This window comes from Lampetra planeri, chromosome 41, assembly GCF_965212315.1.
Source record: "Lampetra planeri chromosome 41, kcLamPlan1.2.h2, whole genome shotgun sequence".
Lineage (NCBI taxonomy): Eukaryota > Metazoa > Chordata > Hyperoartia > Petromyzontiformes > Petromyzontidae > Lampetra > Lampetra planeri.
This window is the reverse complement of record NC_136147.1, coordinates 4,867,273-4,891,852: the sequence shown is the minus strand read 5'-3', so window position 1 is coordinate 4,891,852 and position 24,580 is coordinate 4,867,273. Positions and strand designations below refer to the sequence as shown.

At 47.0% G+C, this 24,580-nt stretch overlaps 1 protein-coding gene across 3 annotated transcripts in view; it reads right to left on the bottom strand.

Annotated features, from left to right (window-relative positions):
- Positions 1-24,580, bottom strand: part of LOC144732109 (glutamate receptor ionotropic, delta-1-like) — a 262,706-nt gene that overhangs the window by 97,614 nt on the left and 140,512 nt on the right. For 2 of the 3 annotated variants that reach the window (XM_078613383.1, XM_078613384.1), the window contains exon 3: positions 4,219-4,596. In XM_078613383.1, coding sequence (XP_078469509.1) covers positions 4,219-4,596 — 378 coding nt within the window. Of the gene's footprint in view, positions 1-4,218; positions 4,597-19,628; positions 19,768-24,580 lie in introns of those variants that run through there. The other variant, XM_078613386.1, reaches the window with a different exon arrangement.

Genomic DNA, 24,580 nt, shown 5'->3' with positions numbered 1-24,580 from the left:
CTTGACGTTGTTCCTCCCCACAGAGAACTCGGTCCGCCGTGGCCAGTCCCGCCTGTGATAGTGCGCTTTGGTGTCCCTGCTGTCCCAAAGCCAAAGATAGCAAGGAAATTTGGTAAAACCGCCTTGGAGACCCATCAGGAATGCCACCATTTTGAAGTCTCCGATGACCTCCCAGCCGTACTCATCATACTTCAAGGTGTCCAGCAAGGTCTTGATGCTGTTGTAATCCTCTTTGAGGTGCACCGAGTGAGCCAGGGGAAGAGATGGGTACTTGTTACCATTATGGAGCAGCATGGCTTTGAGGCTCCTGGATGAGCTGTCAATGAAGAGGCGTCATTCATTCTGGTTACAGGCGATTCCGATTGCCTCCAACAGACTGGTCACATTGTGGCAGAAGCAGAGCCCATCTTGACGGGTGAAGAAGCTGCAAAAAGGTTGGTGACGCTCCCTCTGATCTGCGACTTGCACACTTTCATCCAACAAGTTCCACTGCTTGAGCCTAGACGTCAAAAGCTCGGCATTGGACTTGGTGAGACCAAGATTTCTGATCAAGTCGTTGAGGTCTTTTTAGTTGGGGTAGTATGGGTTTCTTTCCTCAGCTCCACCTCTGAAATTGTAATCTGGATCTTCAACGTCTTCCTCGCTCTCTGACTTGCTGCTCTCTCTCCGGAAGAGTGGGTACGAGGGTACGAGGAGCTCATGGGCAGTGTGACACCGATGCGATGGATGGACGATGTTTGGAAGGGTCCACCATGCACAAGTAGCAGTTGCTTGAGTGGTCAGTGGGTTCCCGCCAAATTCTTGGGATAGCGAACTTCATGGCTCTCTTTTCCCCTCTGTACCATCCTACAAAAATAATTTGATCTCACCCATGACTAATGTGCAAGATATTCTCGCAAAATTTGTCATATATGATATATTTTTTTCAAAAACATTGAAAATTGTAAAACATTTTCAAATAAAAAACTTAAATTTATATTTTTTTACAAATTTTATGACGTAAAATTCCGAGCAACAATTGTCCATCGTACCTTACAGAGTATTTTTGCATTGCCCGCAGGTGAAATTAGGTGCCCAGGGTTTGTCTTGATCCCCGACAGGCATGCCGAAATATACCTTGTAGGCCTCACACATCTTAGCAGATGCTTCCACAGAGTACTTTTTCACTCTTGTCTTGATAAATTGGCTGCAGACATAGCAAAATGTGTCTGCCGGATGCTTGCAGCCTCCTGATGCCATCTCAAGAAAAATGCAGATATGTATCCACTTCGGCAGCTGGAACTAAACTGAACTGGTGAGCTTAAGGTCCCTGTATTTATATTACTGGAAAGTTCTAGAATGTTCTAGAAGTTACTCCAAGTTTACTCAGCACTGAATCTATCTGGAATGTTCTGGAAAATAGGTACATTTCAAAATATCACTGTCCTGGTCACAAAAGCAAAGTTTGTGGGGAATAATGGCCATTTTCTGTCCTTTTGAGGCATAAGCAATTAGGAAATAACACCAACTACCAAGGAACAAAACATAATTGTTATACAGTATAATTATATGACAATATTGGCGTAAATAATAAGCACACAGAGTAAGGAAAGTAAATCTCATTACGGTGCTGGATATAAATAAACACGTGCTGTCGGAGTGAGCTAATCTATTGCCGTGATTTTCAAATCAAAAGCGCACGCGCACAGGCGCATGCAACTGTGAGCAAGGCAAAAGTCCCCCATGCAGCCTTAACAGACTGTTGGGGCAAGCTAACAGCATCACGCCCGACCGCCTTTGTCTCCCTCGTGGCAATGTTCACACAGCATACCAGTTACTCATTTGAGGCTGAGTCGACCTAGGGGGGGGGCCCAGGACCGATTAAAAAAATCGTCACCGGTGTTGGCCATGAGCGGGAATCTAACTCGGGTCGCCGGGTTCGCAGTGCAGCACTGACCGCTACATTGCCACTCCCCGGAGTGAGCTAATCTATTGCCGTGGAGGGGGGGGGGGGTCCCGTGTGATTTTTCAAACCAAAAAGCCACCGGCGCAAATTCACGCAACTGTGGACACGCGCACACAACAGCAACAACAGCACACACACACACACGCGCGCACACGCGCACACACGCGCGCACACACACACGCGCACACCGCTGGCCGGCAAACTGAATCTACTCCGCAGGTTAATAGAGGCAGTCAATCAGGTTGCGGCAACAACTGCGCCGCAACGCCATGTAGCGACACGGCCTGTAGCGTAACGAGCCAGAGAGCGCCAGACCCAATCCCCGAAAGAGCCAAGGCGTAGCGTGTTTCAGCAAGAGCGCAGTCGTCCTTGCGCGCGCGCGTGTGTGTGTGTGTCCGCCCGTGCGCGCCCGTGTTTTTTTTTGCTACTTCAAAGTGTCCTCGAACTGCGCGGCCGTGTGAACAAACTCATTGTATCGCTGCTAGTTGCCACGACTGCAAACACCCCAGAAACAAGGTGTCGTATTGAATATCCGTCGCCTCCATGACACTGTGACAAAATTACCCCGAATGTGCCGCGGGTCTGGTTAGCTGTCCGAGGCTAAGCGGGGTTGAGCCCGGAAAGCTCCTGGATGTGCGAACGCCGTGTGCGCAAGAGACACGCGTGTAATCAGCATCGCCAAGGGATAATAACAAGGAACGGAGTGGGGTGGCCAGGGAATGGAGTGTCCTCTGGTCTAACACCGATTGAGACGAGGCTCAAAAGAAAGCTGTCTCTGGTGTGGACCAATCAGTTTAAAGGACAATGCATATAATTATCAGAGTATGTTTTTTGTTTGCATTCTGACCACAAGCATTATGGTTAATGCAGACAGTTTGGTGTTTTAACATCTTAACACCTGTTTTGTTGCCAGAAAAAAAGGGGAAAAAACAATTTACGATGATTAATTACGTTTATAGAAAAAAATTCTCATTTGATATAGTAATAGTGAGTTATCAGCCTCCGTCGCATGCCAGTGCTCGGCAAGTGAAGGCGAGATTCTGAAATTCACTGGTTGCCATACAATCTGAGATGCCTGTGAAAATGTTAAGTTTTTGTTAAAATGACATTGAACATTAGGCGTTCTCTGTATATATTATCTGCATATACTATATCTATATGTATCTTCTCGGAACTTTTGAATTGCGAGCGTGTTTAAATGTAAATGAACTCGGCGTGGTTGGGCATTGCCTTCGTCAATTGCTCGTTGGCCCGTCTACAGAGTGGTCCAATTCTGTCAGCTGGCTTGCTTGAATACCCGATAATAGAGGGTGCTTCAAAAACATGGTTTTAACACTTCTGAAAATTTGCAACAAAACCACAAGAAATGTGCCCCTGGGGTCTGGAGATGACCTGGAGAAGATTCCAGGCACGCGTTGACAATGATGGCGAACAAGTGGAGACTCTTTGACTTTTTGACGCTATTAACATCCATTTGTTACCATGTTACAGTGTATTATCCGTTCTTCTTCCATTAAAATCGATAGTCCCATATAAATGTAAAAAACATTTTTAAGCATCTTGTATTTTTTTGCACATTACCACCTCATAGGCAGCTTTGCAGCTACTTCACATCTCACGTGTACAACCCGATTAGATCTTCTGACAGACCGCAAAATGACCTCGAATAAAACACCCATCATGAGCTCCATCAGACTGATAGACCTCCCGACAGATCTTAAAGACCCTTTCATGGACAGCAACAATCTCCTTCATGGACCCGCCAAGTCCCCATAATGAACCCCTCCAACGGATCTCCTGACAGTCCTCTTCGTGGACAAGTGATGAACAAATGACAAGAGACTGAATGCAACGTTTCGACTAGGAAACAACGATAGGTGCAAGAAGCCAGGGAAGACAACAAATGAAAAACACATAAGCAGTTTGAACAAATTTGGGAGCGTCCAACGGAACATTCTCGATAAATATCGTGGACAAAGAAAAAAAGGAAATAATGCCACGATTGCCAATGTCTTTTCAGAAAGGACACGGGGACACATTGAGAGAGAGAGACCTGTTGACAGGGTCCCTGTCAAGAGACTTGTGAAAAAAAGAGCTTGGCAGCTCATCGGATTCCTCCAGCATAAACAAATATTCTGATTCTGACTTCCCCGCGATGGACCCGGCAGGGTTCCCCCCCGGACTTCGCGCCCACCCTGCCAAGCCGGTCAGGCCACCCGTGCCCATCTTCCTGCCCGCCCGCCAACCCGCCCGGCGGCCCCGCGGCCGCGTACCGTATCCAGCCTGGTAGAAGAGGATGAACTTGCGCCAGGCGAAGTCGGCGAGCACGCGTGTGAGCACGTGACCCAGCACGGCGGGCGGCCGCGCCGTCAGCGTGTAGCCCTGCGGCTCCTCCACGCCCGGCGCCCCGGGGTCGGTCGTCGTCTGCGGCGGCAGCGGCGGGGGGTGCGGGGGCAGCTCGCAGCCGCTGCGGGGAGAGCCCCCCGTGCCGGCCGCCCCCCCTGCCGACGAGGGGGAGGCCGCGGGGCCCCCCCGCTCCACGAAGAGGTGCGGGATGTGCATGGCGTCGCTCAGCGACTGCAGCGAGGAGGCCGTGGCGCAGCCCGTGGAGCTCACGAGCGCCAGGATTCCCTGCTCCATCAGCTCGCACGCTGGGGGGCAGGGAGTGAGAGGGGGGGCACGTGGGGGATGGAGGGGGCACGTGGGGGTGAGGGGGGGGGCGAGTGGGGGGTGAGAGAGGAGGGGCATGTGGGGGGGGGTGAGAGGGGGGGCACGTTGGGGTTGAGAGGGAGGACACGTGGGGGTGAGAGAGAGGGGGCACGTGGGGAGTGAGAAGGGGGCAAGTGGGGGGTGAGAAGGGGGGCACGTGGAGGGTGAGAGGCGGGGCACGTGGGGGGTGAGGGGGGGCACGTGGGGGGGGGGGGGGGTGAGAGGGGGAGGTACGAGAGGAGGAGGGGAGAGGATCGACTGTAAGCAACTCCAAGCGACACTGCATCATCATCATCGCGTCTCATCTCAAGCGTCTCAGTGAAGCACTCCAGCCCAGCCAAGGGGACCCCCCTCCCCCCCCTCCCCCCCGTGGCAGCTGTCGCTGTGTAGCACGACATGTCCTCAGCCGGCTCAGTGGGCCTTCGTCTGCCACCAGGGAGAGACGTTGCCATGTTTTTTTTTTAATTTGCAATTAACTTAATCAAATTTGTCAAATCTGGACCATGACACAGTCACGCATGGCATTCTTATTTTGGAATAACGGGACTGGGTCTTTAACATCTACTGTGAAGTGGATCGTGCATGTTTGTGGTTCATACACCTGCAGTGACATCAGAAGATGTTTCTTAACAAAAATAAATTCAAGAAATGAAGGCATAGTGGTGGCTGGATTATTAACCATCTCGGATTTTATGGTAAACTAAGTAAATTGCAAACAACCGATGAGAATGAACCTGCAGGAAATAATAGAATAACGTAATAAATGAAGGCTGCTAAGCATACGTTCAATATCAATACGAGCCAAATAAAGTTTAGATGCAAAAAAGTTCGCTAAACACTTGAAGACATCTGTCTGAGGGACATAACTATAAACCACATCAGAGTAACGCAAACCTCGGGCAGTACACGAAGGCGGGCGGTGATGAAAGGGACCAGACAGATGGGAAGAGGAGAGCAGGCTGGGGTGTTTTTGGGAAAAAGTGAGCCAAAAAGACAAAAGCTTTTAAGCAGAATGTAGTATAGCAACTACTTTGACACATGGCTGAGACGCAAGGACATTTACAAAGAAAATGAAACAAAGTTGGAAAGTGTGCAAAGAAGTAAGATGATGGGCATGCTTGGAATTACACTGATAGAGACAGAAAATGGAACACATGGATCAGAGAGCGTACAAGAGTTGTATGTATGTTGGATTTATTTTGCACCGTGCGTAGCCAACCATGATAATTGGAGGTGCGGGGGAAGGATAACTAACTAAACACAAAAATAAGTTCAAAATGAAATGAGTTTTCAATCTACATTTAAAAGTGCATTGCTCCAGTGGCTTCCTAATATCGGAAGAGCGTTCCAGACGGCCGCAGAAGGCTTCGGACACATTGCGAGCAGAGTTGACGGTCGGTGGTTGAGACTGAGGCCGTCAATAGCAGAGACGGAGCCATGAAACCAGATCAAGGGCAGGAGCTCGATGGATTTTTTTTGTAACGCGAGACCGTAAGACCATGAGAGGCGGAGATGGCTTGAGAAGGCGCTCATCCGGCAGTGAATAGATGATGGCTGATGAGATGATGGAGGAGCAATTTGAGTCGGCGATAAGGCAGGAGTATTTATTGAGACGAGAGAGAGGCAAAAACGGATTCTGAGACACGGAGACCAGAGAGAGCCAAACGAGCAGCACAGGAGGTGAGAGGGTTCGTGAACATAACTAACAGAAGGAAGAGTGCAAAGTGGAGGGGCCGCAGTGCGGGGAGAGAATGCCGACAGTCGTAATTGGGTATTTAGCGATGCTTTCATACATCGATTAAAATGGATTCTTACGCTAATGACGCGTCCGTTGGATCGTGCACGTAGGTCCAAATGAACCACAATTCACGCTAAATGTGCATAAAACGATGTCCTGGCGTTACATTAACGCTAAGTGGGGTGAATAAAGTTCTGCAAGGTAGGAGGGGAAAAAATTGGAGAAAAACTTGAGATTGTAAAAATGAGACCAAAAAATATATATATTTTTTAAATCGTATTATGATCCCTGAATTGTGCGAACATCGATTTGCTTGAGGGGGAAGTTGGGGGGGGTGGTGTGTGGGTGGGTGTGTGGGTGTGTGTGTGGGTGTGTGGTATGGGGAGCGGTAGTGTAGCGGTAAGCGCGCTGCGCTACGAACCTGGTGGCCCGGGTTCGATTCCCGCTCACGGCCAATAACACCAGTGACGATATCTAAACTAGCCCTGGGCCTCCCCTAGGTCGACTCAGCCTCAAATGAGTACCCGGTGCGATGTGTGAACATCGCAGCTGCAAAGGCGGCCGGGAGTGGTATTGGCCACCCACCCCCTTGTGTGCCGTACCGGCCTTAATAGGTGCTCGCTAACAGCACTTGCCCCTACAGTATGTTAAGGCTATAGAGAGATCTTTGTCTGTGGGTGTGTGGGTGGGTGTGTGGGGGAATATTTATAATTCCTGGTGGACAGACAAACAGGTCAACGAAGGCGTGCGAAGATGGTTGGGACCGAGGCTTTGGTTTCTTGCAAAATTATTTTCCATGTCGCTGGTAAACTTGAGTAGGAGAAAGCTGCCTCAGTTTCAGTTTATTTTGAATTGCCCTGTGAGCTAAGAAGCTCTTAAGGTCGGGTTTCATCATTAAAAGCAACACGCCGTTTCCGTGACAGATATAAAACATCAGAGAAAAATAAATGAATGATACAAATGAGTAAATGAAATAAATGTAAGAAATCATATAATTTTAAATATAACATTTATCTTTTAAACGCTGTAGCCAATTAAGGAAGAAAAAAAAGTTCCAGATTCTGCATAAAAAGTGCCAGTGGAAAAACACTCCGTTTTCAAAGAAACACTAAATTTGAATCTCCAAAAATAAAATATAAGTGCGCCATCAATCAACAACAACGACATTTCACCAAACACAGCTGTACAGAGCCAGAGTTTACAGTGGCTGTGGTGTGACGGGTGCAGAAATATCTCGGAGGTTTGCGAATACAGACAGATCCCAGCTGAAATCAAACTCCGGTCGTGTGCAGATTAAAGAGGAGTAAGAGCGGAGTGGCGCATGGTGAACGGAGGCATTATGTTGATGAGATGGGTTTGGGAGAGGATGACAGGGTTGAAAAAAGAAAGTCGGTGATATGAACTCATACACTGGAGTCAATTAATAATTCTGGCGATGTCTCACGCCACGGTTGTCAAGAAATATTTCAATATTTTTCAAAATAATCTACCGCGGATTAAGGGCATCCATTAAAGCATGGCGAAAATTAATGGGGAGAGCACCTCTGTTAAAAAACATTAGCGTCAGTGCTCACGGGACAAGGGATTACGTTTTCATTTGGACTTAAAAATAAATAAATGCCCAACAGGGAAGCCGCGGAGAACAAGCGCTGCTCACACACATGGACCGTTCAAATACTCCACGCGCAAGCTGCTCAAAAGTGTGAAAAGTGCATGCGTGCATTTTTAATGAGTTCCAGCCAGCGAAATGCCATTTCAGCTTCTTTATGCTCATTGAAATATATATTTTCATATATATAGGGTGGCCCAAAAATCAGGACGCATCAGCTTGATTTATGCTTACACTTTGCATTCAAACATTCTAATTGTTATTTTTTTTCAAGTTGCTATGGTGTATATTATAATTACTAATAATGTCTATTTGTATTATTCTTTTTCAGATGATATTCACAAAACTCGACCAATAACCCCGGATGTGTTGAAACAAAACATAACTGATGAATGTTCAAAGATGTTACATCTGTAATCTCTAAAAAAAGCCCTACATTAATTTCAAAACAAAATGAATGCGTGCATTAATGTTAATGGTAGTTCAGTTTGAACATTCGTTGAAATAAATAAAACAACCCTATTGGATGTGTTACGATAATTAGAATAACCCTGTGTGTCCCGACTTTTGGGCTACCCCGCGTGACATGCATGCATTTTAATAGCCCCTCAAATACTGAACTCGCTCCAATCTTCCCGTGGGCAAATCAAAGCGCTGCAGCGTTTAATAAAATAAACCCACGAGCGCCGGCAGCCCTGACGGCACCCTAATGAACCAGAGGGCTTAGAGGCCAATTAAATCCCTTGTCTGACGGGGGGGGGGGCTCTCCGCGACTCGGTGAAACTCGCGGGAAATCAGTCGACGCGTGAAAGACCGGCACTCGTCGTCATCATCATCATCATCATAAAAAGCTCGACCGAAGGATATTAAACGGAAAATCTAAAACGATGACAGGTAAATGAAAGCGGGGGGGGGCGGATGATGAGCGAAGTGGCGTTTCTTCTCCGGTGGGCCTGCGGTGCAAAACAGCCTGGGTTGTGTGTCCGTGCGTGCGTGGGTGCGTGTGTTCGTGCGTGCGTGGGTGCGTGTGTGTGTTCGTGTGTGCGTGGGTGCGTGGGTGCGTGTGTCCGTGCGTGTGTGGGTGCGTGTGTTCATGCGTGCGTGGGTGCGTGGGTGCGTGGGCGCGTGCGGTGCCTTCTGCTGGTGGAATTTGTATGGGCAATGCATTGTCCGCCGCCCTGAGCCTCTGCATACAGCCCGAAGCGTTGCTACGTCGAGGTTCTCATCCAGCAGTGGATTGGGAAAAGGGCTGCACGCGAACGTGTGTACATTCCTCATCTCAATATGCAAACAAGTGCTGAAATATTAGTCTATTTAATTATGTCTATTTCGTTACACTATATATTATGTGGATATCTTTTTACTTTTTTTTCTTTTCATGTTTTCAGATGTTGGGCTATTTTGATTACATTTCATGCTGATTTTTAGTCAGTTAATTTATCATGGTTTTTTTTTTACATTGCTTGCACTCTGCAAACGGATTGTTTTGACAATGTTTATTATTTTTAACGAGGACTTGGTAAACTGATTTTTGGCATCTACCAGCTGTCAGATGGTCAATCCACTGCTACAGACAAAGCCACTTCTTCCGATGATTCTGCGATGTAATAATCCACACAAGCAACCTGCACAAAGTGAAGAGCTTCTTAGGGGACATTCATTTCTTTAGCTGTCCCTCCCACGTCACTCATGACCGTTGGCCATGATGCATTGCGTTGACGTGTGCTTCCCAAGCGCACTTTCTCAAAAGTTTGAATGACAATTCAAATGGTAAAAACTAAAATGTAAACTGGGAACTTTCCTTCTGTCGTGTGATGCTGTGGCACCCAGCACTTGACTCGTAACTTGATAAATCAATAACTCCCCACGTGTGTTATTAACACCGCCTTACAACATCAACACAATTATATAGTAGGCTGACATTCGCGGTGACGTCCCATCTTCAGAGAAGATCAAAGAGAAGGCAGAGAGATTCACTTTTAAACCGTGGGGCCTGACAAAAGTAGAAACTTTAAAGAAAGTCAACAAATGAACAATTTTTAACTGACATATGATCAAACAACACCTTTAAAAAAGTCAAACAATCCTTTAAAAGGTTAAGTGCGCAATTTCTCACGGTTGAATATTTGCCAATTCACATTCTTCATCTTGGTTCTTTCGGTAAAGTCACGTAGAAGGGAAACAATAAAATAATAAAATTAAAAGACAGCGTCTGAATGACCTAACCCTAACCCTATTGACCTAACCCTAACCCTATTTCAGACGCTGTCTTTCCGACAGACCTGTTCTTCACCTGAGGACGGCTGCTTGCGTTGTGGCCGAAACGTTGTGAGAATTATTTTATTATGTTTTATTTTTATTATTTTATTATTTCCCTTCTACGTGACTTTACCGAAAGAACCAAGAAGATGAATCCCTGCAGTCAGGAAAGCTTTAAATCGAAATTCAAATCCTAATCGGTGGGGAGTCAAATCGTCCCTGCGGCGAGACTGGGTCCCCGCCAGAAGAATGTGGAATTTCTCTCACTCGTTCCCACGCTGCTCACTTGAGCATGCAGAGACACTTTCACCTTTGACTCTCATATCACTAAACGTCATAAAACAACACGACCTTTGTTAATCTACTGCTGTACGGCTAATAATTATAATAACAGCTTGGTTCAAACTTGATTTGAAGCTTTCGTGACTGCAGGGATTTATATTATTGGATCTTTCGGTAAAGTCACATAGAAGGGAAATAATAAAATAATACAAATATAAAACAATAAAAAATATCACGGCGTTTCGACAGCAACACAAGCAATCATCATCAGGTGTGAAATCCACAGCAAGAAATTTTGAAAAAAGTGGCGTTTTTTTCTTAACGTCAGCACCACAGACAGCGACTTGGCAGTTGGTCAGATGGACGAGTCCATCTATGTTCGGAAAAGAGGAGGGGGGACAGGAAAATGGAATGCGGTCTGAAAGTCACCGTGAGCGTGAACACAATCAATTAAGACCCGAAATGGTTTATCAAATCCTTCCAATTATTGCTAAGCCAGAATCCATCTTCTCGGTTGAAATTGTCTCTGTGTTTGTATATGTGGATAGCTTCATGAACGAATCTCTCATGGTAGCCAGATGGCTTGCAGAGAATCTCTGTCTTGGAGAAGTCAATGTCATGTGAGCCCACTGAATTATAACAGTGATCTGCCACGGCCGAGGTGTTGATCCTTGATTTGAAGCTTCAGTGACTGCATTAATTACTCTTGGGTTATTTCGGTAAAGTCACGTCATTTGGCATTTGTGCATTCTGATAACGCAGGGCTATCACGAAACAGCTGCTTCACACTCTAAGGTTTTTTCGGTAAAGTCACGTAGGTAAAAAATAAAATAAATAATAAATAATAGAAATAATAATATAAATAAAAAAATAAATATATTCTTCTATTTTTTTTACCTACCTGACTTTACCAGAACAAACCTATGAGTATGCATCCTTGCAGTCACGAAAGCTTCAAATCTAGCTGCTTCACAGACAGCCTGCAGTCGTTTCACTGCAGGGGTCGATTTTGTCTTGTATATGCAGATCAAGCATATCATACCGTGTGGATGATGCGGGTTGTTTGACCACGCCTTTTTCAGGACTGGTCCAGATATCACACGTCTGCTATTGGCTGTGGCCGGGAATTGAACTTAGGTGTGCAAACCAATGTGCCACCTTTGTCCGCTTTCTGTTAGAAAAAACGTGTGATGACCGATTTGGTATTTAACACGCAGGAGGCTTTCGCGACCAATATTATCCATCAGGGATTCTTGGGTTCGATCACCTAAATTTAAACGTGTCGTTAAAACCCCCACCACCCGACACAGCCAGTCAGTAAGGTTCGTCACGTAAATAAATCGTGCTAATTCGCTACTAGTACAGCACACCCGGTGTATTGGAGAGTAAAATTGTAAATGTTGTAGGTTTACTCTCCAACACATCGGTGCACTAAACTAGCCACGAATTTGCATGTGTTTTATTTACGTGGCAAACCTTACTAATCGGCTGTGTCAAGTGTTGTCGGGTTTAACGACACATTTATATTTACACGATCTTACCCAAAAACCTCTAATGTGGATGATTTGGTATTGAGTACATTTGTGTTTGTGTATAACTGCCAAAGAGGCACTAGCTTTTATTATATAAATATTTACATGGAGCTCTGCGTTCTTGCCTGCATTTGAATCTCATACCCTGTGATACTGAGGTGGCACAAGAGGTAAAGGTACAGCCCTGCATTTCGTTGCTCAATCCATTGTTGGCAGAGAGGAACTCCTCCCGAGGATATTTCAGACGACTCGTCCATGCTGCCTGGATGTCCTGGGAAAGACAGGAGTTACCCACACTATCCCCCACCACACACGAACCGCCGATCGAACAACTGCAAGTGCAGTTATTCATACTGCTGGGATGGGCAGAGGTGGTGAGGGAAGAATTAAGAAACTTGCCCCGCTGTCTTCAGCTGCCACGCCAGCCAGGATATGAAATCGAACCGTGGAACCTCTGGATTGCAAGTCCAATTGTGCTCACCACTACAGACGCGGGAGACGGTGGTCTTATATCTGCGGCCAGGAGTGGCCATGGGTACGACACCTGACATGGACTGTGACTGCCATGAGCAGCACAAATCATAAGATGCAAAGAACAAGTCTGTCAGCGTGACCTTGTTTGAAGAGTGCGAGAGGGGGGGGGTGGGCCCATCCATCTGATGTTGAGTTCAGTCATGAAAAGTCTTAAGCCACCGGTGAGGATAGGTCTATTGGTAAAAATTTGACCCCACGTGTAAATTTTGTCTTCGTAAACGTGACAATCTCATCTGCGGGGGTGGGGAGGTTAATGAGAGGGATCTCGACAGAACAAAGATAAAGATAAAAGATCCCCCGTATAGCCTTAACAGACTGTAGGGGCAAGTGCTGTTAGCGAGCACCTATGAAGGCCGGAACGGTACACGAGGGGGTGGGTGGCCAGCACCACGCCCGACCGCCTTTGTCTCCCCAGTGGCGATGTTTACACACCGCACCAGGTACTCATTTAAGGCTGAGTCGACCTAGGGGAGGCCCAGGACCGGTTCAGATAATCGTCACTGGTGTTAGTCGTGAGCGGGAATCGAACCCGGGTTACCAGGTTCATAGCGCAGCGCGCTAACCGCTACACTACCGCTCGACAGAACACCACCACAACCACCCAGCATCACGTGCCCGAACCCGAAAACAAACCTGGACAGCTGTATCGGCACGAACACCCCCCACGCGTTTCAACGTTAAACGTTCAACGCTCAAACAGAACGAGTCACGGGACACGAACTGCGTTGCTCACGTCGTGCATTTCTAAAAAAACTGGCGTTCACCCGCAGTGCGGAGAAGTAAAGGCCGCAAAATGGCACCAACATTTCCTGACTTGACTTTCAGAACTTCGAGTTAACACACACAAGAAGTGGGAGGTAATGGGGGGGGGGAGAGGTGTGGAGGTCAGCCCCCTCCAGCCCCCCCGCACGCAACACTAGGGGGGCTAGCGGGGGAGAGAACGGATACGGCGCTAAACCTGCCACGCATTACCCCGTCCAGTGATTGATCTCTCGCCGTGGGAATATTTTCCATCTCTCGGCTCAGTCCCGATGACGCGGCAACGACTCGCAATGACCACTCTCAAGGATCGCACGAGCAAACTCCGGGGGGGGGGGGGGGAATAAATCAGCCCCCGGTGTCCGTGGGCGGGTTACGTACGCCGGCAGAAAGAAGAAAGTCGGGGGTGAATTCTAGATTTGAAGCTTTCGTGACTGCAAGGATTCATATTCTTAGGTTTTTTCGGTAAAGTCACGTAGGTAAAAAAAATTAAGGCCACTCAACAGAGACGATCTCCCTCTCTGTACCTATGTTACTCTCTCTCTATGTATCTTGGTGATATCTGTCTGCTTATATGTCTGTCTATAGTTTTTCTGGTTAGATTTTTTTGTTCCTATTTCATTTATACCCGATGATGATTGCTTGTGTTGCAATCGAAACGTCGTGATTTTTTTTTTTTTTTATTTTACTTTTATTAATTTTAATTTTTTACCTACGTGACTTTACCGAAAAAACCTAAGAATAAAGTCGGGGGTGGTTGCCTTTGTGGCGGGGAGGGGTGGCGAATTGGGGGGGAGATCTGGCAAATATCCCGTCACCCATTATTCACCCGCGTCCACCCTGGGTCTACTGCCTGGTTGAGGTCTCGCCTCCTGCTTTGTGGCCGGGTCGGGCGCGCTTGGGAGGTGGTGAGGGGGGAGAGGGCTTCGCCGTGGATCGTGCAGAGATTTTCGAGAGCCTCTTTGGGAGGCCCTGCGGCCGACGCGAGGTGACCGGGAGATGGCGGCACAGCAAGGGTGCGTGTTGGTGCACATGGGGAGCGGTAGTGTAGCGGGTTAGCGCGATGCGCTACGAATCCAGCGACTCGGGTTCGATTCCCGCTCACGGCCAACACAGGTGACGATGATCTGAACCGGTTCTGGGCCTCCCCTAGGTCGACTCAGCCTCCAATGAGTACCTGGTGCGGTGTGTAAACATCACCACTGGGGAGACAAAGGTGGCTGGGCGTGGTGCTGGCCACCCAACCCCCTCGTGTGCCGCTCCGGCCTTCATAGGTGCTCGCTAACATCACTTGCACCTACAGTCTCTTAAGGCTACACGGGGGCTATTTGTTTTTGTGCATTTTGGTAGTCTGCGTGGGACATCAACATCGTAGCCTGCGTGGCGTTGTGTGTGTGTGTTGCTTCTCTCTTATGTGCGGTGAATTTCCTTCTGGATTACCCACAGTCTCCAACCTGACGCTGCTAAAAAAAACTGAGAAATGGAATTGGCCAAATATGGCAAATACAGGACAAGTCCCCCTGATGAAGAGGTTGTGTGACTTCGCGAAGCTTTTATGGATACCAATAAATGGCGTTCATCCTCTTACTCTTGCTGGGGCGTATTAGTGGCGGCTTCGGCCGGTCCCCTGTGCATTCTGGCCACAGTCCGCTCCCTCCATCACGACTCCTCATTCTGTCACCAGCTCGCTCTCCTCCCTTGCCGCTCCCACGCAAATCCACACGGAACATAAACACCGTGGCCCCAGACTTGCCCCACACCTCGGCAATCCTTCACAAGCCCTGATTACTACGAGGAAATAAATTAAGCGGCGTTTGTATGACAATTTGTTCTCTCCCCCCCCCCTTCCTCCCCAGGGTTCAAGGACGCGCCCCAGTGTGAGGAGAGAATTCATGGCTCCCTCGCTGTAACCTCATTCCATTCGTGGTACTCGGGGGAGCGGAGGTAGAAAGGTTAAGGGAGGCATCTGTGTCGGTCCGATTGGACGGCCGAAGCTGTCCATCTCCGGATCCCCCGCTGTAATCGGAGGCTGAATTATCCGCGGTTCGCTCGGCGAGTGGCGGGTGAGCGGTGACGCCCGCATCGAACCTCCCTCCATCACCGGAGCGAGGGGGCTGTGCGCTCGCTGTTCAGTTTTCAGTTTCATTTATTAGGATTTACCCCGTGAGCCATTCGGTTCTTGATTTGGGTTCAACCGCAACAAACAATAAAATTACAAGATACACCTAAAATTAGTTGTACACAAAACTAAACATCACATACGTGAACAATAAAATCCTACAGAAAAAGCACAACCCGTCCATGCTGCGTACAAAAAGTGCAAAAAATTCCATTTCGCCACGGCGTTTGTAAGCTCACGCCGCCTTCTTGTCGGCGGCGTACATGCGCGGAGTATTTCCAGGTTACAACGGCGTCGTTCGTCGCGGTGTACACAGCGAGTCCCCGTTTAACGCGGGGAGATGCGTTCCTGAAAAGTGCCGCGTTCAGCGGAAACAATCCCCCCCCCCCCCCCCCCCCCCGTTAATAATCGTGAAGTCTGGCGAGATGCGATGGACTACTACGCACACGCAGTGAGATGGCCGGACAAATAACTGAGGGAACGCCGCCGTATTACTGTATTATTCCACGTAATGTATCACTCCGCTCAGGCACGCCTGCTCAAGAAAGTAGTTCGTCGTCGACTGCTCAAAAACCGCGGTGTAACGTTGCGTGCTCCGCGTTATAATAATGGTGCGTGTTCCGCTTTGTGCAAAAAGTGTTTTCCCGAATGGAAGAACCGCGTTATGGCTAAAACGCGTCGTGTGAACACCACGCGTTTAGCGAGGCCCTACCGTGCAATTTTTTAAAGTAGTTAGGTATGTCCATGAAGGCATCATCTGTTGTTGAACAAAATTATTACGGTGCTACTGCGGTGGCCAGCGGTGCACAAGCAAGAACGCCAAAATAACTCGACACATTCGTCACTAAGTGGTGGTGACGTCACCACGGCGCTTGTGCCAGGCTAGGTGCACTTTGAGGCCACGTGAAGTGTCGAAGGCTCGCTGGCAGGAGGTCATGGGTCAGTCCCAGGTGCGATGGGTTGACTATACATAAACATACGGTTGATACTCTGGTACAAAGATTTGAAAACGTAATCTTTAATCCCTCTAAACTTCAACTTCTCAGCTGTGATTGTGTCCAATCCTTATGCTACGCTCCATTGACGACCACTCAAGTCTTTTCGATTTTACAAATGTACGAAAATATACACATTCATATGTTGTCAACGTTTCAAATCGCTGTCAAGTAAAAAAAAAATCTATATTTTACATAAAATAGCAATCATACATTTTAGCAACCATCAATCCACTCGTGGATGAAAACATTTCCATGCTATGTCGATCATGTTTTTTTTTTACCCCATACATCACTGGTGAAGTGAGGCATGGCAGGACCAGCTCCGGTATCTATCACTCTCTCGCTCGCCAATGATGTGAGCCGTGGCCGGGAATCGAACTTGGATCGGTGGGCTAGATAAGCTCAGCACGCTTACCACAGAATCACCCCTCGACCCCGCTGTATTTATATATATAATAATGGACGATACACGATATTATACGATACATGTAAGGGAATTTGTCCTTGAGCAATGTGTAACTTGTTGATTTCATTCATATGCACACGTCCACCCATGCCGTGGCAAAACTGTGCTGCCTCGGGCATTGGAATAATTTTCTTTTCGGTGTGAGTTTAAGCGAGCAGATTATGACTTTATCACACTTAAAGGTGGCAACCGTTGCTTTGCAGATCATACATCCTTGAGTACGTTTGACAAACAAATATTATTTTAACAAATGGCAGCCTTCGACATCATCATTTGAAATCTAACTACTTTGGACAATTCAGTGTGAATTGGCTGAATCTTACGTAAGCTGCCAACCAAATAGGCAATTGAAGGCTCGTTAAATATTCCAACCAATTTTTCACTTAATCTGACTCCCAGTGGTCAGAGAAAAAGTTGACGGATGAGCTAAATCGAAGGAGATAGCGCTCGGTAATGGAACAATGAGGTGAAGTTACTTCAGTGCGGTCAACTAACCCCCACCACCAACACGGCATGGGGGGAACTTTCATCCAGCAGTGGATCGACAGACAAAATATGTTGTGTTATTATGATGCTAACTAATACTTCAGTTCGTCGATGTTACAGGTCCCTTGCGAGTAGTTTTGGAGTTTGGCATTGTGATCTTGGATGCTTCCGCGGTGCAATGGTTCGCACGTTCGATTTGCAAATCCAGATTCTGACTCTCGGCACGGCAGATGAAATCATGTCTGGCATTTGTGTAAAGTGGGCGTGGGTAAGTGGCAGCGCAGTGGTTATCGCACTGTGCTACGGAGTGCGATTCCCGCTCACGGCCAACACCGGTGATAGTCATCTGAATTGGTCCCGGGCCTTCCCTAGGTCGTCTCAGCCTCAGATGAGTACCTGGTGTGGTGTGTAAACATTGCCCCAGGAGAGACAAAGGCGGCCAGGCGTGGTGCTAGCCACCCACTCCCTCGCATGCTGTGCCGGCCTTTATCAGTTGCTCGCTAACAGCACTTGCCCCAAAAGTCTGTGACGGCTACACGGGGGATCTTTATCTTGTAAAGTGTGGGTCCTCCGGCATTTTCAAGACGTCTTGCTAGTGTGGAAGAGTAGGCCAAAACACCGTCTGAAGGGGCTCTTTAGAGCTCCCTCGAGTGGAGGCCCTCCGTCAGCAGTGCCATGAGCAGGCATTTGCAGGGCTGCACCTTTACCTTACGTCTATTTTTACTACTTCAGTAAGTTATTGGGCAAAGCACCAGACTTTGTGCTCTTACATTTCTCGATGTGAAACATTCGCAAAGTGACATTTAATCATCATTATCGTTTGCGCGTCTGCGTTCCCCAATATTAAAACAAACCTTCCAGCAATTTCAACATCCATCAAAGTCACGATCCATGACACGCGAAGCTTTTAATTGTTCGTAATAAGCCGTGGACATTTTTTTCGTCGTTTTCTTTTGCAATCACGTGGCCACTGCCATTCTCGTCGTCTCTCCAAGGAAATTATTTCAATTTCAGTTCCCAAAAAAAATCATGGAACGGATTTAGGCGTAAATATTATTATTTTTCTTTCAGTGAAGCCTCATTGGGGCCCAGGAAGGCGTGTGCGTCTCGTGAAGAGAAGTTTCAGTCGTCCACCGCGATGCAGGCCCCTCTTCTTCTACTTGTTTGGCCTTTTGGGCCATGTGGGGTACAATTATTTCATTTATGCTCACTCAAGAAAGCCTTAATTAGTCTGAAGACTGCTTAAACATTTTTTTTTAAAGGAAGGTTCCAACCTGGGCAGGAGTCCAATCCACCGCTCTTGGGACTATGATCGGTTGAGTTCACCAAAGCGCATCGTCTAAATTATTCCTTCCTAACTGTTCAGCTATTTCCTTTGACCATCCCCCCCCTGCCCCTCTTCCTCCACCCCTGCTCCCTCCACTATCTTTTTAAAGTTACCCTCTCCCCCCCTTCCTCTCTCCCCTTTCTGTAAACTCAGGTGCACATCGTGCGGGGCCTGCAGCTCGTGGAGTGTCTGTTGCCCCATCCCTGCCTCGCGGGTTATTCCTCTGTACTGGGCTCCTATTCAAATATACATTTGTTTTTTTTTAAAGAAAGGTCCGAACAAATTTTCGCAGTAGTGGGGGGAAAGGGGGCGGGAGGGGGCGAGGGCGATGCTGCTATGCGTAAACCCAGTTGAGTAATTTGCGGGTATATTTTGTTTCAGCATCGGGATGTTAGGCCAATACCAGCAGGTACATTGTATGTGCGTGGTTTTTTTGTTCAGCTATGGGAGGAAAGCGAATAAACACCAGAAGAACATAGGAACTCCACACAGAAGGGTGCCCGATGTTGGCAATCAAACCCAGGCCATTCGCACTGCGAGGCACGAGTGTTGCCCGCTGGGCCATACTTCCGTCCTATACGCGGCATGACCGTCTCCTTGCACCGCTGTCTACACTTCTCTCAGTCCACTGTTGCCGATTAAAACTGTGACAGCTTTCCATCCCATCCGACGTTTGTGTTATTAAATCCCTCACCTTTCCCGTTCTACCAACGCAGCAAAGCGCGATGCCCAAGACCTCCATCGAGATTCACCGATGGTTATTTAAGTTGCAGGTTTTTTTTTTTGGTTTGTTTGTTAATGGTGCGGACACGTTGTAACGCCGAATCAAAGTTCGAACTCGCGAAACTATTTACCCGCCACTCACGTTACAGCCGTGATCGAGTATCCAACTCGGGTGGGCAGACTCGGAGCGCATCACCAACCGGGCTCCAGCGCTCCTCTCACGCGAAGGAAATGTCGAATGCGTCGAATTGCCGCGGTGACGCCGTTGCGCACGACACAAGCCGATGCTGCGAAATTGTGGGCGATTAGTTTTTTTTTTTATAAAACCTCTGTTCGCAGGTGCAACCTATTTTAATGGCTGATACGCTTATTATCGACACAAATGAGGATCTGGGAATGGCAATGTGATTCTCGCAACTCGAGCACTTCATTAGGCCACGTAATACGTGCAGCAGCAGCAGCAATATTGAAGTGCGTGCAGTTTTCCTAAATTGCTATGAAGAGTAATGAATACTGCTTATTCGCATAACAGGCTTTAATGAAATAGACCGCAAGTCACTTGCAATTAGTTTTATTGTAATTATTCGTGAGGGCGCACGAGTCAAGATTCACAATCACCGAATATAAATAGCGATGTTCCGAGCTTACGGCAGCCTCTGTTTCGAATAACTTGCCCCAACAGTCTGTTAAGGCTATACAGGCTATCTTTGTCTTTTGTGTACATTGCAGATTATTTTGTAATGCTGCTTAGCGCCGTCCCGACGGCTTCAAAATAAACTGTAAATACTGAAAACGATTAAAAATAAAACCTTTTTTTAAATTTGACCAGAGTTGTACAGCCCGTTTTCAGAAGCGACCTGGCCACAAATGATAGCTCAACGAAGTGGCTTATCATCATTATCCAAAATTCCAAATTCTCTAAACGCTTGATGTTGATTCCAAATGTGGGGGGGGGGGGGGAACAACCAGAAGACCCGGAGACAAAATCAACGCGACCACGGGGAGAAAGAGAGAGGCACACACCGCAAACTCCAAACAAACAGGCATCGTCAGGGTCGGGGATCGAACCCCGACAACGCCGGATCGCAACTGCCCGACGCACGCTATCGTCAGCCATCGCCAATCCGCTGCTGGATTAAGGCCTCTGCCCAAGACTTGGCCATCGCTGACGAATTTTCACACTTAAATTCTAACTTAGCAATCTTGGAAATACGTAATCAACCAGGCTATGCGTTAATTGTGTGTTGACCGACTCTCTGTGTTGCATTACATTTCGATATTTTGCTAGGTTATGTAATTTAGTGTGTCTCTCTCCCGTTCTCCTAATTTTCAAGCTTGCGTACCTTACCACGCGTCGTCCTACTCATTGACATGCTTATTTTTCTTTAACCCCTCCCTCTCTCCGCCCCCGCCCCCTCTCTCTATTTAAGGCCTCGTCACAGAGACGTTCTCTCTCTGTGTGCCGACGTGTGTTCTCTCTCTATGTATCTTTGTGATATCTGCCTGCTTATATGTCTGTCTATAGTTTTCTGGTTAGATTTTTGTTGCTATTTCTTTAATACCTGATGATGATTGCTTGTGTTGCAATCGAAACGTCGTAGTATGCTATTATTTAATTTATTATTTTATCTTTATACGTGACTTTACCGAAAGAACCAAAGAGTAATTCCTGCAGTCACGAAAGCTCCAAATTAAGATCACTGACGATGTTGCGACGCAGCAATCCATCCGGCGCCGGCACACGCTCCGATATCAAGCTCTACCTCTATGTGGCGGGCAGCGCATCTCTTAATCATTGTCGTCCGCCGTTGCTTATCCGCTGCTGGATGAAGGCCTCCCCCGTGGTGCTGCCTACCTTCGTGAAATGTGCCACTGCCTAGACGTGGAAGAGAAGCTTCGCGGCATGTTGAGGCCCGAGTTAGCAACATTGCACGGGGAGCAGCCACTTCACCTGCCTGCACCTTCCACCGTGGTGAAGGATGGTCAAATATCTCTCATGAACGATGTGCCTAAACTTGAGTTCATGATGTATGTATGTTGAACTTCTTTCGCACCGTACGTTGCCAACCGCGTTAATCGGAGGTGCGGGGGGGAGGACAAAAAGCTAAACACAAAACGCTGTTTTAAAATGTAATGAGTATTCAATTTAGATTATTTAAAAGTGCATAGCTCCAGTGGCCTTCCTAATATCGGAAGGAAGAGCATTCCAGACGGTCGCAGGAGCGCATCCCAAAGCACGCCATGCGGTAACCGTCTTTGTTTGATAGCCAGCCAAAAGCCGTTGCCAGGATGACCGGAGTTTGCGTAATGGTTTAAAATCATCACCATCATCATCAGCAGCCATAATCAATCCACTGCTCAGGGCCTCCCTATGCGATCAGTTTTATCTCTCACAATCCTGCAATGTAGCAATCCACCTAACAGAGGCAGCCATCGAGTTGAAGTCCATTCCCTTTATTGACAGCGGAGATATCTGAATAGACACCACGTTGCCCTCTGGGGCACGCGTGAACATGGCCTCGGCGAGATTAGGCAGAACGACAACATTGCACTCGCTGCCGTCTCGCCGGACAAAGCTCACCTCCGGGAAGACATTCCAGATGCATAGAGTGTGAATTGACATGCAGCGTTTGCGGCGGGTAATCCTCAGCAAATTTGGTTTAAAAATGAATTCCATTTGCACGTTAATTAGCAAAGAGGAGCAACATCAACACGTGACCCAGCTGCGTGTCCGATATGCTTCTAAGATTGGGAATTGTAATATTCGTAGGAGAAAGTTAACCTCGATTCTGTGCCTTTTATCCGAGCCGGCGTCGTTGCGGAGATATTTAAAGACGCCAACTGTGGAGTTTCTGTAATCCCAACACCCGGGTACACCGAGAGTGAGAGTGCAGGTATTGCTGCACCGGTTATTGAGGTGCAACACTTTCAATGCGTATTCTTAGGATTTTTCGGTAAAGTCACGTAGGTAAAAAATAAAATTAATCAAAGTAAAATAAAAATAAAATAAAAATCACGACGCTTCGGAGGCAACACAAGCCCGTCTTCAGGTGGAACCGTCACAGCACGATAGCTGTATCAAGTGAGAGAAATTCCAAGAAAACAGTCCTTGTATATATACTGGTTGAGGGTGGGAGGAGCCAAAGTAGGCCCTGGATATTATTATTGTGAGGTTGAGTGCGGCTGAAGCACGCTGTTAGGAATGAGCCTTTGTTGTGTAGACTAGGTGCGGATGATGTAATGCGCTCGATTGCCTAGGTGTGCCATCGGGGAATGTTTTTTTACTTTCCGCAGCCTCCGCCCCCCGTGCCTTGGCCAAGAGGTGGGCCCCACGGGCCGAGCCCCGATGCCTCTGCTCGTCGGGCCCTGACAAGGGGCCGGGAAATAAACTAGACGGGCAACAAATGTCGCGCATTTTCCTTTCCCGACAGCAGCGGCGTGGGGTGAGAGAGCAAGGCGACTGTGAGAAATGCGAGATAAGAGAGAGAGATATGAGAGAGAGAGAAAGAGCGAGATATGTTGACATTAAACTGTGATATTCTTTGGGTCTTTCGGTAAAGTCACGTAGATAGGTTCAAAGAAAATAACAAAAAAGCTACGACTTTTCGATCGGTAAAGTCAAGTAGGTAGATATTTTATTTGAACCTATCTATGTGACTTTACCAAAAGACCCAAACAATATGAATTCCTACAGTCACGAAGGCTTTAAGTGAACATTAAAATGTGGCTTCAAGCGAAAATGTGAAAACTGGCTGTCTGTTCAGCTAACGGAGTGGAAGTTAACGGAGCGGTGGATAAATGAAAAGGAACGTTTACTATTTGCCAAGTCTACTTTGGGGGCTTATGAGCAACGGGTTTTGTTTTTGTGTCAACGAGTCGAGCTTCTTGCTGCCACGTGTAGTTTTGGATAAATTGTGAGCTGCACGCGAGCGCATGCCGTGGGGGGTGAGTCGTTTAGCTGAAATAATTAAGAATTGAAGAAAATCAAGTCGGGCTATTTGGCTCATTAAAATCAGAATAGGGAGGAAAAAAACGTTGAAGGATAAAAATTAACCCGTAAAAACAAAGTTTTTCACTATAAATCCTTTATATGCGTGGCGGCTAGAGTCCTCTCGTCCTCTGGCTTGAGATGGCTGCCACCTATGGGTCAGATGATTGCCTGCCACCATTAAGCAATTGGTAATTAAATATAAAAAAAAATGTCCTAAAAAGTGTAACATTTTGGAAAAAAATTTTCACGAAAATAAATTGTCACGCACAACGAGTCTGTGTGCAAAATGTCAGCTCGATTGGATCAAAGGGGAGGTGGGTTAAAAAACGACCGAAAGATTTGCACGGTCGTAAGCGCGCAAGCAAACAAGCAAGCAAGTGAACTTAATATAAAGGATAAAAAAAAAAAGAGGTGAGATTTAATGACATTTCTTGGACTGTGCAAAGTAGAAGAGAAAGAGAGAGAGGGAGAGGGGTGGGGATATAAATTAATCTCTCTTTTCCCTGCTCATCTCAATGACCCAACGCCCTTCTCCATCAATCCTAGAAGTATTAGCGACAGAACTCCAATTTGCCCGGCTAATAATGCATGAATTCTGAGCGATGTGAATAAATAAGGATGTCCAATGGCGGGATCCGACCGTAAACACGCATTTGCAGTTTTCTCGAGGGCAACGTGTACAATGTCGATTTAAATATTCTTTGGGTCTTTCGGTAAAGACCCAACTAATATGAATTCCTGCAGTCACAAAAACTTTAAGTCGATTTAAATGTTCTTTTTTTTTATGTGCGCGCGCATATTTAAAAGCACGCACACGTGAATGAAAATTAACGAGGCAATATGTAAGCTTTTACATTATTGTAATTGTATTATTTTCTGGTGTGATTTAATAGTGGCAATTCTGATAAAAGCAATGGCTCAAAATAGTAATGTATATTTTTTTATAAATAGACATTTTCCATGATAAAATAATTAATGCAATGTTCAATATATTCCGTCATTTATTAAGTTTAACAATTTTTCAATTAACACTTTTCAAATTCAGCCTAGGATTTAGCAGAAGGCAATTAATTAATTATTTTCGCCGCATTCCAGAAATCCCT